Below are 19,103 nucleotides of genomic sequence, written 5' to 3' on the forward strand. Positions count from 1 at the left end.
TTGCATGTAATGAGTCTATCTCATATATTAATTTCACCTTTTAAGTTGCATTACTGAAATAAATGAACTTTTGCACGATATTCTAATTTTTTGAGTTTCACCTGTATTAAGGCGCTGCATTTTGATAAACACTGTAAAAAAACGCAATGCAAATGTATCACAAACGCATGAAAACGTGAATGTGGAAGGGCACACTGAACATGGGGATTGCAGTGTAAAGGACAGGTGAGCTGCGATATTGTCAATTTTTGTTCTTGGATTTAGATACGTTGTACATTTCTGCCGAGAACCCACAACCATTGGTTTTATAGCTGTAGATTGGCCAGTTTCTGCCTATTTATAGAGAAATGTTATGAAATCAATGGACCTATAAATGATAAGGTTCACTACAATCTCAGTTTCAGTTTTGATTACAGTTTGTTAGTAACACACAAAACTGGAATACAGTGCACGCAACACGGGAATACAGTGCACGCAACACGGGAATACAGTGCACGCAACACGGGAATACAGTGCACGCAACACTGGAATACAGTGCACACATATACAGAAGACACTCAGCAGACCCCTACTGGTCATCAGGCACATGGAAAGGACTCCCACGTCTAAAGGGATGCCGGATGTCCGCGCTTTATACAGCAGGGTAGAGGCGACCAATGAGAGCGCTCGGAGACGTTCCAGGGCAGGAAGTGGCTGGCAGAGCGGGGAGTGTTGTGATCGGGTGGAGTGTGTGTGCAGTCATATGACTGGAGAGTGATGGAGTGTAGCTGGAGATAGTTGGTGGTGGCGGGCGCTATGTATCCAATACTGATACTTTAATGTCACTTTGGAGCTGGGAGTTTCCAGCAATATGCCGCCCACACTTTTCCAGAAGCTTTTTACCAAGAGGAACGGACAGCTGTCCCCGAGCAGAGACCACAGAGAGGACTATGCTTTCAGGTACCTCCATTATTTCTATTAGGACTGGGGTGTTTAGTATGGGGGATCACCTAGGGCTCAGCACTTCTTCTCACACAGCTTGTCCTCTGATATTCTAACATGATGTGACAGGTCCTGCTACATCAGGGATATCATATCTAACATGTAGAAGCTCAGTTGTGCCTTGTTTCTTCATCTTATTGGCCATATGCACTTTGTTACATTGATTTATGATCCCATCAGTCTCTACCAATAAGAATAATTGATCTAAAGTCAGTAAAACAATCAATTGCTATGACATACACGATGAAGTGAAATATGATCAATAGCTGCAAGATACGATCACCTCGATTTTTAACTGTTTCCACCATGCAATTGTAATTGAAAAATTGTCAAATTTATATCAGTGCTGCTGATTAATGCAAAACTATTGATCCTTTTTGCCTTGATAGATTCAGTTTGATCAGTTTTGTTCTAAATCAATAAGATGGATCTGATCAGTTTCTGATTAGGTTTTTTCTTATTGAGTGGGTAACGAAAATTAATTGTTTATGGCCACCATAAGATTCCTGGTGATGTTCTTCATCCTATCAGGAAACCTTTCCTAGCAGGTTGTCCACTTATAAATTGTATTTGTTGCATAATCATTGGAGGTGTTGGTGAATAGAGTGCACACCACACTTCTCCTGCCCTTTGGGTATTTATAGGCAAGCCATCATCAACCAGGGTTCCATGGAACTGTAAGGTTCCTCCAGAGATTGCTGGGGATTGCTTGAGATGTGGCTGATTGATTGATCTCCTATCTGAAGGTACCGGAATAGTTCTGGGGCCAACAGCTCTTAGCTGCATGATACCCATGATCCTTTTTAGCTGTCTGTAAGTGGTGGCATTCTGAACCCCACTGTAAGTGGGCCATTTTTTCCACTGGCCACCACCAATGTAAGGTACATTTTTTTTTTTCTTTCTCACTGGCCATCAATGTAAGGGTCATTTTCCCTACCGGCGTAAGGGTCATTTTCCCTACCGGCGTAAGGGTCATTTTCCCTACCGGCGTAAGGGTCATTTTCCCTACCGGCGTAAGGGTCATTTTCCCTACCGGCGTAAGGGTCATTTTCCCTACCGGCGTAAGGGTCATTTTCCCTACCGGCGTAAGGGTCATTTTCCCTACCGGCGTAAGGGTCATTTTCCCTACCGGCGTAAGGGTCATTTTCCCTACCGGCGTAAGGGTCATTTTCCCTACCGGCGTAAGGGTCATTTTCCCTACCGGCGTAAGGGTCATTTTCCCTACCGGCGTAAGGGTCATTTTCCCTACCGGCGTAAGGGTCATTTTCCCTACCGGCGTAAGGGTCATTTTCCCTACCGGCGTAAGGGTCATTTTCCCTACCGGGTCATTTTTTTTCCCCCATCGTCTACCGGCGTAAGGGTCTTTTTTTTTTTTCCCCCTCTGGCTACCGGTGTAAGAGTAATTTTTTTTTTTTCCACCACCGGTTACCGGCGTAAGGGTCCTTCTTTTTTTTCCCCCTCCGGCTACCGGCGTAAGGGTCCTTCTTTTTTTCCCCCTCCGGCTACCGGCGTAAGGGTCCTTCTTTTTTTCCCCCTCCGGCTACCGGCGTAAGGGTCCTTCTTTTTTTCCCCCTTCGGCTACCGGCGTAAGGGTCCTTCTTTTTTTCCCCCTCCGGCTACCGGCGTAAGGGTCCTTCTTTTTTTCCCCCTCCGGCTACCGGCGTAAGGGTCCTTCTTTTTTTCCCCCTCCGGCTACCGGCGTAAGGGTCCTTCTTTTTTTCCCCCTCCGGCTACCGGCGTAAGGGTCCTTCTTTTTTTTCCCCCTCCGGCTACCGGCGTAAGGGTCCTTCTTTTTTTCCCCCTCCGGCTACCGGCGTAAGGGTCCTTCTTTTTTTCCCCCTCCGGCTACCGGCGTAAGGGTCCTTCTTTTTTTCCCCCTCCGGCTACCGGCGTAAGGGTCCTTTTTTTCCCCCTCCGGCTACCGGCGTAAGGGTCCTTCTTTTTTTCCCCCTCCGGCTACCGGCGTAAGGGTCCTTCTTTTTTTCCCCCTCCGGCTACCGGCGTAAGGGTCCTTCTTTTTTTCCCCCTCCGGCTACCGGCGTAAGGGTCCTTCTTTTTTTCCCCCTCCGGCTACCGGCGTAAGGGTCCTTCTTTTTTTCCCCCTCCGGCTACCGGCGTAAGGGTCCTTCTTTTTTTCCCCCTCCGGCTACCGGCGTAAGGGTCCTTCTTTTTTTCCCCCTCCGGCTACCGGCGTAAGGGTCCTTCTTTTTCCCTATCGGCGTAAGTCATTTTTTTCCCCACTGGCTACCAGTTTGAGGGTGGCCAGTCTAATTTCTACCCTTAGAGATTGGATAGTGGCCATGTATAAACATATTGGGGTTTATTTACTAAAGCTGGTTCACTCAGAATCGTGTGCACTTCTGCATAGAAACCAATCTGCTTACAGGTTTTATTCCTAAGCTTAATTTAACAAGCTGAGGTTAGAAGCTGATTGGCTACCATGCACAGCTGCATGAGATTCTGAGTGAACCAGCTTTAGTAAATAAACCCCATTATGTTTCAGAAGTGCGCATATACCCATTGTAATGCTTTTCAAAATTTTTTTAAAAATCTGGAAAAAATGGATGGACTCGATGCATTCTGCCATCATTTCATAGCAGAAGTTGGGTATGAATGGAGCTCGTTGTGATGGTCAGTTATAAAGTTTGAGTACACTATCTATGCAGCATACTGGTGAACTAGAAGAGTTACTTGGTAGTATTTTGTTACACTTGATGGTACTGAATTGTATGTGTTGCTTTTTTTCTTTTTCTTCTTCTTTGTTTATTTATTTTTTTAATTTGTTATAAAATATTTTTCATACATAGACCTGAACTAAAAAAAACTGGCCACTAATGAACTGATTTCAGTAGGGGTTCCACAAGATCTGAAGATTATTTTCAAAAAGTTTGGAAAGGCTGTTATAGGCGTGACTAAGATGTCAGTTGCTCTAGTATTGGAGGGAGATACAGATGCAGCTTATAGGAAATGACCTGAGGCAGAAATACAAAATACTACAGTCTCAAATGTTTACACACATCTTATGTAATATTTTGGACTTCTCTAGGCAAAAGGCCAACGGCCTATAACTATTAAAAGCCAAATATTGCTGTTTTGGTGAAGCCTGTGATGGTGATCCAGTTAGGCTTAGGGCTGGTTCACACTGCCCTGCTGCACTTTAGCAAAAGTGTAGCTAATTCACAGTTTCTGTGTAGGTTAGCTAGACTTTCCCATAGACCTCTATGAGGTCCTGTGGTTTTGGAAAGTGCACCAAAACTCCGGCATGCAGCATCTTTGGTGCACTTTCTGAAACTGCACCAAAACCGCAGGACATCATAGAAGTCTATGGGAAAGCACACACAGACCTGCACAAAAACCACAGGTTAGCTGTGCTTTGCTCAAAGTGCAGCGGGACCGCACAAGGACAGTGTGAAGCCACCCCTAGTTTATACTTGGTTGGCATTGTAAACATGCTGTAGCTGCAATGCTTTGCTTTGTGGCACAGCAAAATATTAGCCCTCCTGTTGTGCTTGGCAGTCTGTACTGCAGACGTACATGACCTGTTCAAGTGATGACTAGGGCCGAGCTGCAGTCACAGCCCAAACACTAGGCTCATGGTTGCAGTGCTATATTCACACTTAAAAACCCCATTCAACTGGTAAAGAAAAAAAAAAAATAGGCATTCGGGGTCATCAGGATTGCCATCTGAATGCCTGCATCCACAGTGGACTGCTCTTCAGAGACCAACACAATGTAAACAAGCCCTTTAAAGGGTAAGTGCATAATAGGGAAAATATTAATTTTTTTATGTCCAAACAGCCCTTGTGATCATTCTAGAATATAAAATACCTTTTGACACAGAAGCTAGTTTCCATAGAAACGTGAATGCTGAGACCTCCTCAACTTGGCGCATGCACCCTGTTGCCCCTTAGGGTGTCATTGATTATTATTAAGCTTCTTGCACAGAGACTTGACCATTACTGATGTTCACACAGGATCTTGCTGGCAGAAAAATCCAAGTTATGTTCCACAAAGACCTTACGTAAATCTGCAAAATGTATACACAACATTTTTCTTCATCCTCTGTCAGTGTTTCAATTTATGCATGTAAGTTCATACTGTATGTATTTGAGTATGTATTTAAATGAGTGTAGTCAAATGTAATCATTTCCATTTATGAACACAGCTGTGTGCATTGGTCCAATTGACAACATTGCACTTATTCGGATCCATAAAGATAAAACTATGCATTTTTTTGCCGCCTGTGTGCAAGTAAGTTGATGAGAAAGGTAGAACCCAATTACAGTCTGAGATACATGCTCTAAATTTCTATGGAAACCTAGTCGCTGATCTCCTGGGCAGTATGCAGCATCTTCTGCATTGGAAGTACGGGTTTCAGGTTCCATCCATACTGTTGTGCTGCGTTAATGTCCCTTGCGGTAATGCACCAACATGGGTACTATTTTCTGTAACACAGTGTATTACAACACAGGGCAATTGTAATAGTATGGTGAAATAGGTCTAAGGCTGCCATCATCCCTTGAAACTAACACAAAAAGTAGTATCCCCTACAGGAGGGACATTAAGGGCAGTGCACCAATCAACAAGCTAAAAAAAGCAAAACCCAAAGTAGAATCTGTGATTGTTTATTATAAATCCATTAAACAAACAAATGTACCGACAATTATTGTGTTCAGAATTGCATGCATTTAATGGACTTATGATAAACTATCATAGATTTTACTTTGGGTTTTGCTTTTTTGGCTTGTTGATTGGTGCTGCCCTTAAAGTCCCAACTATAGGAGATACTACTTGTGTTACAACGCAGGGTAGTGTATTACTGCACAGTGTGGTGCACTGCGAAGCACATCTGGTGGAAAAGTGCATTGGGTTGCCATTCAGAATAATGCATGTTAGTGCAGCGCAGTAGGGAGAAGGACCTTAGAGATTCTGATAGCTATTTGGAAGTTATCGCTGTACAGTTTCTTTTAAAGATGCCCACACTTGGATCTGTCATGCTTATCCTTGCTTTACATCTTAGGGAGTCGATGAACTAGCATGTGCACATCGGGTGTTAGGTTAGTGAATCGTTAAAGGGAGAGGCAAGGAATTGGGACAACAGCATCAGAGCATGCACCTTCCCATATCCTGTGTTACTATGCATTGTGGTGCTCTGCAAAGCATGACTGGTGGCAAGGTACACTGGGGTGCCATTGAGATTGATGCACGAGTTACTGTAGGGGAATGGTGTGAGTGGGCTCTAATGGGATCCTGATAAGAAAATGGGAGCTACTGCTAATCTTAGTTTTAAAGGAGCATACCCTTAGAGCTGTGATTGCTTTGCGTTGTAGACCTAGAACACCCTGATCTGGAACAAGCACATGGATATCAGGTGTCAGGTTGATGCACTAAAAAGGGAGCCAAGATTTAGGATGACCGCTCTGGAGCATGCACCTTCCCATATCCTGACAGGTTCCATTTAAGAAAAAAATGACATGTATACACAACAGCCAATGTACTTGTCAGTTCTCGTGTCCTTTTCACTGCTTAATGTCCCCACCTTAGGTCTAGTTCAGCCTTTCTCAACTTTTCTAACATAGAGGAACACTTGAAGTAATTTTCAGGTTTCAAGGAACTCCTGCTAATAATTGCTGTATCTACAGCTCACACTATATTGGCATGAACAGGAAGTTGTTACATATGAATAGATAAAAGAATAAGGAATGTGGCACAACTTAGCGAATTTGACACGCTAGGCTGCTTTATAGGCCAAAATTGTTTTCAGTTATAATGAAATTTAACTAGTAGTGACCAGGGCCAGAACAGAAATACAGATTTCACAAATTGTAGTATTCCCTAACGTTGGTGGTCTTTGAAAACATTTTCACTTTTGTTGATGGTCAGTTGAGTCGTACTTTCGTATTTGTACTGGACAGAGATGAGCAAAAACATAATTTCTTTCCTATTCGTTCCATATGCATCTACTTCCTAGGGAAAACCAGTTCACTGAGGGCTTGTTAACACCACTTGTGGTACAGAAAATGCGTGTTTACATGTGCATTCACTACTGTCCTCTTTAGATGCGTGCAGGTGCTATTGTTAATGGCTTCCCAAACACATTTAGTAAACATGCATGTTTTCAGCACCAAAATACATGGTATTGTGCGATATTTTTTTTTTTTTTTTTTTAAAAAGTCACGCCTGCTGTACTTTTCGTGTATCCTCGCACATTTGGCAGACCATTGAAACAAATGGACTGTCAGAAACACACCTTGCAGGAGCATGCAAAAATGTCTTAGGATGTGAACCAACCCTAAGGGCATTTTCAGTAAATTTGTTAGTATTACTAAACCCAGAATCCTGCATTCAGTATATCTGGTCTCCCACATTACACACAACATGGAATGCAATTATTTTAGTAAACATAAACCGCTAAATACCTTTTCTCATCAGCAGTTAGAGCAGTCTTGTGACTTCTATCAGGGTCCAGCAGAGCACATGCTAACGCTTGTAGAGGAGTTTTAATTTTGCTTCAGGAGGATGCAGAACCCCTTACCTCTGTCTGGATAGTGCTGATTGGCCCTGTGTTGATCACATGCACTCTCCCAAGAAAAAAAAAAAAGCTTCTCTAGGAAAACACCAAAATGAGCACGTGCTGAATGACTCCACACAATATGTCTCTTATCAGGACATAAAAGGGGGACACTGGAAGAAGGGGAGGATCAGAGAAGTCAGGATCAAACAGCGTTTTTATGCAATGCAGAGGATAAACCCCTTAGGTTCCACAGTGAATATAACAAGCTTTACTGCATATACAGACTGGATTTTACTGCTGTGAGTTTAGTAACACTTGAATTTTACACCTGATATACACTATGTGGACAAACATTTTTGGACACCTGACCATTAAAATACAATGCTCAAAAAAATTAAAGGAACACTTTTTAATCAGAGTATGGCAGCAAGTCAATTAAACTCCTGGGATATTGATCTGGTCAGTTAGATAGTGGGGGGGGGGGTGTTAATCAGTTTCAGCTGCTTTTGGTGTTAATGAAATTAACTAGATGGGCAACAATGAGACAACCCCCAAAACAGGAATGGCTTTACAGGTGGAAGCCACTGACATTTAAATTTTTTTTCCCTACTCCTCTTTTCTGACTGTTTTTCACTAGCTTTGCATTTGGCTAGGGTCAGTATCACTACTGGTAGCATGAGGTGATACTTGGACCCTACAGAGGTTGCACAGGCCATTCAACTCCTCCAGGATGGCACATCAATACGTGCCATTGCCAGAAGGCTTGCTGTGTCTCCCAGCGCAGTCTCAAGAGCATGGAGGAGATTCCAGGAGACAGGCAGTTACTCTAGGAGAGCTGGACAGGGCTGTAGAAGGTCCTTAATCCTTCAGCAGGACTGGTATCTGATCCTTTGTGCACGGAGGCACAGGATGAGCACTGCCAGAGCATAAAATGACTTCCAGCAGGCCACTGGTATGAATGTCTCTGACCAAACAATCAGAAACAGACTTTGAGGGTGGCCTGAGGGCCTGACGTCCTCTAGTGGGCCCTGTGCTCACTGCCCGGCACCATATAGCTTGAAGAGCAGGTTCACTCTGAGCACATGTGAAAGGGTCTGGAGAAAAAAAAAACCCCCGTGGTGATCAAATACCACCAAAAGAACGCTCTGTCTTGAAAAAGATACAAATGTCAGATGGGTACAGTGTTGCATTACTGAGTAATTGTCACTTAAAGTGTGATAGTACTGAAAGCTTAAAATTGGCCTAACTAAAAACTTTTTTTTCTTGGCTGTAGATAAACTTTATGTACAGTTTTTGATCAGTGTCACACCTTTGCCATAAAACATCAGAACAGCCGAAGACTAGTATGTAATATAGCAATAAAAGTGTGTCACTCTATTGTCCAATGAAATATTGAGAACCCTTCTTCTCTGATGATTTCAGTATCATGTGGAATTTATATCCATTCATTTGCTGTGACAAGACTTGTCTCGCATAATTCAAACAAGTCTGTCAGGTGATTTACATCCATGTGTTGATGTGTTGATTATATGTTATCCAACTTGTTGGGAATTTCAGCATAGCTATCTGGAGTATGGATGTATGTTTCTTCTGTGTGTCATATTTTTATTTTCTAAGGAAGCTATGTACTAGGAAGCAAAAGTGGAGAGATTTAAAATGTTTCTAAAGGCTTTTTTTTTTACCTTCATGTATTCTCTGCATTTAAGGAGAAGTACAGCCAAAGATTTGTTGGCTGTACTTCTCCTGTGGATCACAGGAGGGCAGTTTGTTCTGCTCTCCTGTGGATCACAGGAGGGCAGTTTGTTCTGCACTCCTGTGACCCGTTTTCAGCTGACAGTGGACTGAAGTCCACTGTCAGCTGATGTCACTCAGCTGGTCCAGGCTGGGGAAAGATCATGGCTTCAAAGTCGGGATCCACTCAAGAGTTTGGAGCGGCACCTCGCTCCGCCTCCCAGTAAAGAGCTGAGAGCCTGAGCCAGCTGCTCCCTCCCCCTGCACAGCCCAGTGCTCCAGTGAGCGCTGGGGGGATGAGCAGACAGTGGTGACTGACAGTCACCGCTCTCTGCTCAGAGTGGAGAGGAGAACTCCATGATCATGTGATTGCTGAGTTCTCATCCTTAGAGCCAGCGCGGGACAGATGCAGCATTGGATCAATGCTGTATCCACCTAGGTAAGTACGGTATAAACAGAGGAAAAAAGCCCTACTTCTCTTTTAGGGCTTGTTCACACTTGACTAATTTCTAATGCTTGCCAAACGCCCCTATAGCATTTGACAGGCGTTAGACAGGCATTTGGGAAGCGTTTTTAATGCTCCTCAAATGTTCACCAAACACCCTATGAGCGTTTTTGAGGCATTTGATAAACGTTTGCCAAGCATTAAAACCGCGCCACAGACGCCTATAATGAAGTTTAATGGTATTAACGCTCCGCAAACGCCCCTCAAATGCCTGCCAGGCGTTTGAGGAGCATCACCATAGACTTGAATGGGAGGCTTCAACTCCTCCTGACTCCACATGAGGCGTCAATTTTGCTGTGACACTAACACAATGTGTGCTGCCATGTGTAGAATTTTCCTAGGTGTTAGACAGGCGTTTGAGGAGTGTTAAAAACGCTTCACAAATGCCTGCTAACAAAGCTAGTGTGAAAATAGGCTTAAGGTAAAAAAAAAAAAAAAAATCTTATGAGTGCAGTCCCCCCCTTTACTTGCCTGATCTCGATCCAGCGCTGTGCACAAGAGCAGTGGCTCTCTCCCTCCCATTGGCTCCCACTGCTGTCAATCACAGCCAGTTAGGACGGAGTGGGGACGAGCCACGTTCTGTGTGTCTATGGAGACATGGAGCCAGCTTGGGAGTGAGCCTGCACAAGTGCCACCATAGCAAGTGGCTTGCTATGGTGGACACTGGGAAGAGGGGCGGAACGAGCCATGAGGGCTGTCGGGGGGGGGGGTTGGCTGCACTGTGCAAAACCATTGCACGGAACAGGAAATTTATAATACAGTCATGGCCGAAATTGTTGGCACCCTTGATATTTTTCCTGAAAATCAAGTATTTCACACAAAAAAGGTATTGCATTAACACATGTTTTGCTATACACATGTTTATTCCCTTTGTATGTATTGGAACAAATATAAAACAGAGGCAGAAAAGCAAATATGACATAATGTCACACAAAACCCCAAAAATGGGCTGGACAAAAGTATTGGCACCCTTAACTTAATATTTGGTTGCACACCCTTTGGAAAACATAACTGAAATCAGTCGCTTCCTATAACCATCAATAAGCTTCTGACACCTCTCACCCGGAATTTTGGACCACTCTTCCTTTGCAAACAGCTCCAGGTCTCTCTTATTGGAAGGACACCTTTTCCCAACAGCAATTTTAAGATCTCTCCACAGGTGTTCAATGGGATTTAGATCTGGGCTCATTGCTGGCCACTTCAGAACTCTCCAGCGCTTCTTTGCCATCCATTTCTGAGTGCTTTTTGACGTATGTTTGGGGTCATTGTCCTGCTGGAAGACCCAGGATCTTGGACGCAAACCCAGCTTTCTGACACTGGGCCCTACAGTGCGACCCAAAATCCTTTGGTAATCCTCAGATTTCATGATGCCTTGCACACAGTCAAGGCACCCAGTGCCAGAGGCAGCAAAACAACCCCAAAACATCATTGAACCTCCACCATATTTTACCGTAGGTACTGTGTTTTGTTCTTTGTAGGCCTCATTCCGTTTTCGGTAAACAGTAGAATGATGTGCTTTACCGAAAAGCTCTATCTTGGTCTCATCTGTCCACAAGACGTTTTCCCAGAAGGCTTTTGGCTTACTCAAGTACATTTTGGCAAACTGTAGTCTTGCTTTTTTATGTCTCTGTGTCAGCAGTGGGGTCCTCCTGGGTCTCCTGCCATAGCGTTTCATTTCATTTAAATGTCGACGGATAGTTCGCGCTGACACTGATGCTCCCTGAGCCTGCAGGACAGCTTGAATGTCTTTGGAACATGTTTGGGGCTGCTTATCCACCATCCGGACTATTCTGCGTTGCAATCTTTCATCAATTTTCCTCATCCGTCCACGACCAGGGAGATTAGCTACAGTGCCATGGGTTGCAAACTTCTTGATAATGTTGCGCACTGTGGACAAAGGCAAATCTAGTTCTCTGGAGATGGACTTGTAACCTTGAGATTGTTGATATTTTGCCACAATTTTGGTTCTCAGGTCCTCAGACAGTTCTCGTCTCCTCTTTCTGTTGTCCATGCTTAGTGTGGCACAGACAGACACACAATGCAAAGGTTAAGTGAACGTCTCTCCTTTTTATCTGCTTTCAGGTGTGATTTCTATATTGCCCACACCTGTTACTTGCCCCAGGTGAGTTTACAGGAGCATCACATGCTTGTAACATTCTTATTTATCCGCAGTTGTGAAAGGGTGCCAATACTTTTGTCCAGCCCATTTTTGGAGGTTTGTGTGACATTATGTCGAATTTGCTTTCTTTCCTCCCTTTTTTTGTTTTGTCCCAATACACACAAAGGGAATAAACATGTGTATAGCAAAACATGTGTTAATGCAATACGTTTCGTGAGAAATACATGATTTCCTGGAGAAATATCAAGGGTGCCAACAATTTCGGCCATGACTGTATGTTTGTTATTTTATTATGGGCTTGCAATCTATTTGACCACAATATTAAAGAAGCTAGTTAACAGGAACTCCTATTGTCAAATATATAAATAAAGCTATTCATAATACTGCCCCAAACTACCTCACCGACCTGATATCCAAATACCACCCAACACATACTCTCCGCTCCTCACAAGACCTCCTACTCTCTAGCTCCCTGGTCTCCTCCTCCCATGCCCGACTCCAGGACTTCTCCAGGGCTTCCCCCATCCTCTGGAACTCACTACCCCAATCTATCAGACTGTCACCTACCCTCCTCACCTTTAGACGCACCCTGAAAACCCATCTCTTCAGGGAAGCCTACCCCGCCCTCACCTAACTGCTGATCTCCTCCGCTCCTCCTACCACTCCATCCCCCACAGCCATCTCCTCCTGTACCACTATCCCCTCCCTCCTAGATTGTAAGCTCCAAGGAGCAGGGCCCTCAAACCCCTCGTGTATTGTATTGTTACTGTATTGTCTCATGTACTGTCTCCCACTCTAATGTACAGCGCTGAGCAAACTTTTTGGCGCTATATACTGTATAATAATAATTATTAGTGTAGTATGGAAATGTATGTACTTCTTGGAAACTTGGCTCCTGGCAGTTGTCAAGCCCTGCTGACTTACCTGTGATGGACAACATGGCTATTAAGTGGGCAGACGCTGTCTGCATGGAGCTTACATCTTGACATCCTGTTTGGATGAGTTTATGCTGAGTGCTTTGGATCTCTTTCACATTCCTGGTAGGTTAATTGCCTTCCTCTCACCTGCTACTAGTGTGGTAGAGACACAGTAGGGTTAAAGTGTGACTAAACCCACAACCGTTTAATCAATCTGTTTATGCAGTAAAGCATGCTTGTCATATTCACTGTAGAACCTAAAGGGTGAATCCTCTGCATAGAGTAAAAATGCTCTTTTGATCCTGACTTTTCTGATCCTCCCCTTCTTCCAATGTTCCCCTTTTATCTCCTGATAAGACATATTGTATGGAGTCACTCTGCACATGCTCAGTTTGGTGTTTTATTGCTAGAGAGGATTTTATTCTTGGGAGAGTGCATGTGATCAGCACAGGGCCAATCGGCACTGTCCAGACAGAGGTCAGGGGTTCTGCATCCCACTAGAGCAGTATGAAAACTCCTCCTACAAGCTTTAACCAGTGCTCGGCTGAACACTGATAGAAGGCTTAAGACTGCTCTAACTGCTGATGAGAAAAGGTATTTAGCAGCTTACATTTACTAAAAAAACTGATTTTTCATGTTCTGTGTACTGTGGGAGACCAGATAGAGTGAATGCAGAGTCCTAGGTTTACACTTTAATTTGCTAAATCTGGAGCGTGCAAAATCTGATTCAGCTCTGCATAGAAACCAATTGGCTTCCAGGTTTCTTTTGTGAAACCTTAATTGAATAAGCTGAAGTTAGAAGCAGATTGGCTACCATGCAGAGCTGTACCAGATTTTACACTCTCCAGTTTTAGTAAATCACCCTCAGTGTGTGCATCTCCTTCCACAGATCATTACTGCATGTTCTACCAGAAGTATCTTGTCTTTTCGGGCAGCCTCACCAGAGTTTGTCTGGAAACTATTTGTAAGGCAGCCAGTTGATCATACTTTAACATGTCTATGGCACTTGAGTGCCACCCCAGCATTACTTACCCAAGTGGAGCTTGGAACCAATACATTATCATTTTTCCCTTCGTTTATGTAACATTAAATTACTTTCTCATTATTCCCATCAGTGTAGTAAGTTATTTTTCATATGTATACTGCCATTTAGGTGCCAGAAACCTCTAAAAATTCATTCATACTTATAATTTTCCTTTTTCTATGACAGCATACATTTCCCTTCTCTGTCTCCCCTCCCCTCATACATGTTGAGCTATTTACAAGAATAGATACCGTGGGTTGTCTAGTGGCAGAGCCTAGTAAAATATGTCTACTGCCTTGGATAGGTGACAGGAAAACAAAATTACAGTTAATGAATCTATTGAAATATGACTGTATATACTTTAAATATTGGTTGCAGGTTAGTGCTGTCAGAATGAAGATGTCATCTGCTAATTTGCTTGCTCTTTAGCCATTCTTTTCATTAGTGCATAGAAACCCACTTATATATTTATTGTCTTTCTTCTGTTAAAAGCCATAAGATCTCTGTCCTTGGCTGATCAACATTTTATCTTCACAATTATTAAAAAGAAAAACACCCTTCAACTGACATAGTATTTTATATAATTTCTTTGTTGATGATTGCTGCAATGGTAGGAAGCCTCCCATGTAGCTTCATCACCTGCTATAGGTCTACACATTTTAATATACAGTCATGGTCAAAAATATTGGCACCCCTGCATTTTTGTCAGATAATGCACTTCGCACAGAAAATTGTTGAAATTACGTTTAGGCATTTTCATGTTTATTTTGTTTGTATGACACAAAAAAAAATGTGGAAACAAAAAGCCAAATCTGACATTCCAAACAAAACCCCAAAAATGGACTGGACAAAATTATTAGCACCCTCAATTTAATATTTGGTAGCACACCCCTTGGAAAAAATAACTTAAATAATAGCTTACTGTAACAATCAATGAGTTTCTTACACCTCTACTGGAATTTTGGACCACTCTTCCTTTGCCAACTGCTCCAGGTCTCTCAGATTGGAATGGTTCCTTTTCCCAACTGCTGTTTTGAGGTCTCTCCACAGGTGCTCTATGTGATTGAGATCTGGACTCATTGCTGACCAGTTCAGTACTCTCCATCGCTTTGTCTGAAACCAGTTCTGGGTGCTTTTTGACATGTGGTTTGGGTCATTGGCATTCCGTAAGACCCATGACCACTGACAGAGACTCAACGTTCTGATACTGGGTTCTACATTGTACCGCGCAATTCTTTAGTACTCTTCATATTTCATAATGCCATGCGCACAGTCAAGACATCCAGTACCTGAAGCAGCAAAGCGACCCAAACACATCAGTGAACTTCCGCCATGTTTGACAGTAGGGACTGTTTTCATTTCTTTTTCTGAAAACAGTAGAATGATGGTTTTTACCAAATAGCTGTCATTATGTTTTGTCTGTCCACAACACATTCTCCCAAAAGGTTTTTGGCTTCCTCAAGTACATTTTGGCAAATTCCAATCTGGCTTTTATGTTTGTATTAGCAGTGGGTTCCTGCTGGGTCTTCTTCCATAGTGTCCCTTTTCATTCAGATGGCGTCCAGTAGTGTGAGCTGACACAGTTGTACCCTGTGCCTGAAGGTCAGCTTGAATTTGGCTGGAAGTTTGTAGTGATTCTTTATCCACCATTCGAACAATCCTTTTTTGCAATCTTTGATCAGTTTTTCTCTTTCCTCCACGTCCAGGGAGATTGGCTATAGTGCCATGGGCTGTAAACTGCTTGACCGTGTTGGGCACAGTGGACACAGAAACATTAGGATCTCTGGAGATGTACTTGTAACCTTAAGATTGCCCATGCTTATCCACAATTTTTGTTCTCCAGTCCTCAGACAATTATTTTCTGCTCCTTCTCTTCTCCATGTGGCGCGCACACACACACACAACAGAAAGGTTGAGTATATTTTTCAACATTTTAACTGGTTGCCAGTGTGATTTCTATATTGTCAGCACCTGTTAATTGATACAGGTAAGTTTTATTACAAATTACAGGAGCATCACAAACTTGGAATGCAATTATTTCTTACAATTTGGAGAAGGTGCCAATAATTTTGTCCAGTCCATTTTTGTGGTTTTGTGTGGAATGTGTTAGATTTGGCTTTTTATTTCTCCACTTTTTTGTGTCATATTAATACAAACAAAAGAAATACACAGGAGAATGCCTAAACATTTGTAATTGCAACAGTTTTTGGGGTGAAGTAGTGCACCTGACTGAAATGCAGGGGTGCCAATATTTTTTGGCCATGACTGTGTGTGAATTTTCTTTAAAAACAGATGTGCTTCTTTCTGGTCCCTTTTCTATGTCATGTAACTGATTACCCATCATAAGTAATAAGTACAACACTAGAAAAGCTACAATTTCTGGGGAAATTGTGTGAAGTGTTCTTGCCTCCACCAGTAGTCTACTCTAGCTTTTGTCACTCTGCTGCCTGCTCACACAACTGGGTTCCTATGGCAACTCACTCTACAGCAAGGGCAGAGAAGAGCGGTTAAAAACAAACTGCTCCAACTTGCTCACTTCACTGGCTGTTGCCATCTTCAAACAGTTGTAGTTTAAAAATGATAAATCCTACACCAAAGAGCTTTATATTGTGAGAATCAAGTCCCAGACCTACATTTTGATGCATAGTATGTCTCTGAAATATTAAAAATTAAGGCACAGCCGCAGTTTAGAAATTGCCCTTCAAATTTGAGGTGGCTAGAGTGGCGTTTCAGTGAATGTCAATGGGCGGCGTGAGTTGCAAACAAATGGTCATATTGTGAAAACTATCAGGACTATGGCTTAGCCGTGGACATTTTTAGTGGCAGCAGGGATAGCTGAACGTTTTGATATAAGATTTGTGTAGGTGGGCTTGAAAATGAGGGAGTGATGGCAGTTTAGAAATCATGTCCTGATTTTTCAGCTCCCACTCTAGTTTTAAACATTACGCCATTCATTCCTATGGGACCAATTTCGCCACAAAAACGCTGATATTTCGTGAACCATTCGGCGAAACGTTCCACAAAGTAATAGCACACCAATCGGGAACAATCCACACGTTTCGGTATATTACTGTCTATGTAGTGTAAAAACTGTGGGAGGAGTTAGGGTAGTAAATTTGGCTATAATAATAGGAATATATATGTGAGATAACAGTAAGTGGTATTGCCATGCAAGAACACTTAACTAGAATTTTAGGTTCCCAGTTCAAATGACAAAGGAGAAGATAAATCTAATATCTTAAAAAGCTCATATTCTGAAAATGTAAGTGGTTGTAGATGTTTGAATTGTTTTTTCAACCAATAGTTGGGTGTACTGTTTGGATTTATGTCTGAAATAGCTAATAACGATTTTCACATTGCTAGTGAAGTATGCGAGAATCATATTGATTGCTGTGAAAAGTAAGAGCAGTTATTGCATCAGACACTGTCAATTAAGAGCTATGTTAAATGTGATGTTGCATGTTTAGTCACTGGGAACAGATACATTTAGGACCGGCACTGAAACTAGCACAAGCTGAAGACTGGCCATTTTTTTTATGTTTTGCATATTTCCCTCTGAAGTGTGTAATTTTTTTTTTTTGCCAGTGCCTAGTACTTCGTAATGAACTACTGCTTTTTTTTTTTTCCTTGTAGCAAAAAAGCCCAACGCAAGGCAAAATCTGCTTTTGTCCTATCCTCCCTTTTCTTCCAGTTACTTTGATCCTGAAGTCGGGCTTTTACTAAATTAGTGTTTATATTCCAGCTTTTATCCTGTCCTATAGCATGTGGGAGGTTGTCTGTCAGAGTTGGCCCTGTATTTAGAGTAGTGGCCATATTTAGATAGTGGAAGTAAATTTAGTACTATAAAAGTACCAGAAGGCATGTGGGAAACCATACAACTTTTGTGAACTGGTTATATTTCCCATATGAATATAAATCTAGATTTTAAAGTGTAATGAGGTAGCAAGGGCATTCACAGACTAGCTTTATGAGTGTCATGGTTTGTAACCATTTTATCAGAAGCTAGTTTGCTAATGGCATGAAATGTTTAATAAGGGTAGTGTGCAAAGATGCACATGCCAAACCGTTAACTAAAATGGTGCACGTGAAGTGAGCTCAAAAGAGTACAGAATGGTTAAAAAAAAAAAAATCTTACTTTGCAGTGGGGTTGCCCAGCACTGCAAGAATGATGTGCTTGTTTGAGGCTCCATGTACACTGCAGCTGATAAACTCACGTTTAGGAGCTTTTCTGTGTTTTTTTTCAGCAGCCCCTGAACTCGCCTTAAAGTTTTCCTATGTGTCCATGTACACTATTTCATTTACAGGCAGTTGAGTTTACAGTCGTTTTTTTTTAACACACCAAACTTGCGTTCAGAAGTAGATTTTATCAGCGTTTCAAATGCCAAATGCTTGTAAACATGGATAACAGTGTTTATAAGCGTTTGCATTTGGAAAATTTGTTTTAACTCTTCCATTTCCAGATGCTGTCCAGAGCCTTTTCTTCACCATGAAAAATGCATGCAAAGCGTTTTCCCAGTACTCAAATGGACCTGGTACACCATACTTTGAGGTTTTGCATGAAAGAAAATGTTAGACACTGCTGCAATAATTTCTGCACAGAAAAGAGCTGGAACACATCCAAACACCACAAAAAAAAAAAGACCTCTAATCTCAACAAAATACTGTTCTCTCTGCTTCTGCTCTTTCTCTCAAAATGTCTGAAACCGTTAATTTCTTACTGTTTTTCAGTGCATTCTCTGCATTTTGGAAGGTCTCCTGAGGTTATCTTTAAAAAAACGCTTCTAAACGCAAACGCTTGTAAACGAGGTGTGCAAACGTGGCTAAATAGACTTTTTTTAACCTACGTTTTCCAGCAGTCCGTTTCCATTGTTCAGAAGTGTTTTCCAAACATCCCGTGTACATGGAGCCTAAATGATTTAAAAGAGTAGTCTTACTTGTTTGATCATCTGCTGTTGCAGCAGTCAGAGCTCCCCCACACTCCAGTGATGGGCTGTTCCTCCGTGTGCTCACATCCATGAGCTCTGAATTAGACTTGATGGCATTAGAGGACCTGCTTCTTCTGGAGAATAGGGGAGAAGAACCTGCAGGGACTTCTTGCAGTATGGAGGGAAGCCTGCAGGAGTAGAGGATCAGGTGAGTAAAATGGCTTTTGTTTTCTAGGGTTAAATGCTCATTTAGGTCTAGGCGGTGTGGTGGGCAACCCCATTACAGGGGAGCTTTTTCACTTTCCTTGGAGTCAGGTTTTAAGACCTCTGTTGGGCTTTTTTTTCCCCCTGTCTGTTATTGGGAGCTTTATTTTCACTTTCTGTCAA

General features: G+C 42.4%; 1 protein-coding gene across 2 annotated transcripts in view; it reads left to right on the top strand.

Moving 5' to 3' along the window:
- Positions 1-719: 719 nt before the first annotated feature.
- The window catches only part of FNIP1 (folliculin interacting protein 1), a 143,608-nt gene continuing 125,224 nt past the window's right edge, over positions 720-19,103 (top strand). For both annotated transcript variants that reach the window (XM_089694076.1, XM_089694078.1), the window contains exon 1: positions 720-939. In XM_089694076.1, the coding sequence (XP_089550202.1) occupies positions 851-939 (89 nt within the window). In that variant the 5' untranslated portion in view covers positions 720-850. The remainder of the gene's footprint in view (positions 940-19,103) is intronic.

Source organism: Staurois parvus, unplaced genomic scaffold (genome assembly GCF_062004578.1).
Source record: "Staurois parvus isolate SC_StPar_1 unplaced genomic scaffold, SC_StPar_1.0 ptg000648l, whole genome shotgun sequence".
Lineage (NCBI taxonomy): Eukaryota > Metazoa > Chordata > Amphibia > Anura > Ranidae > Staurois > Staurois parvus.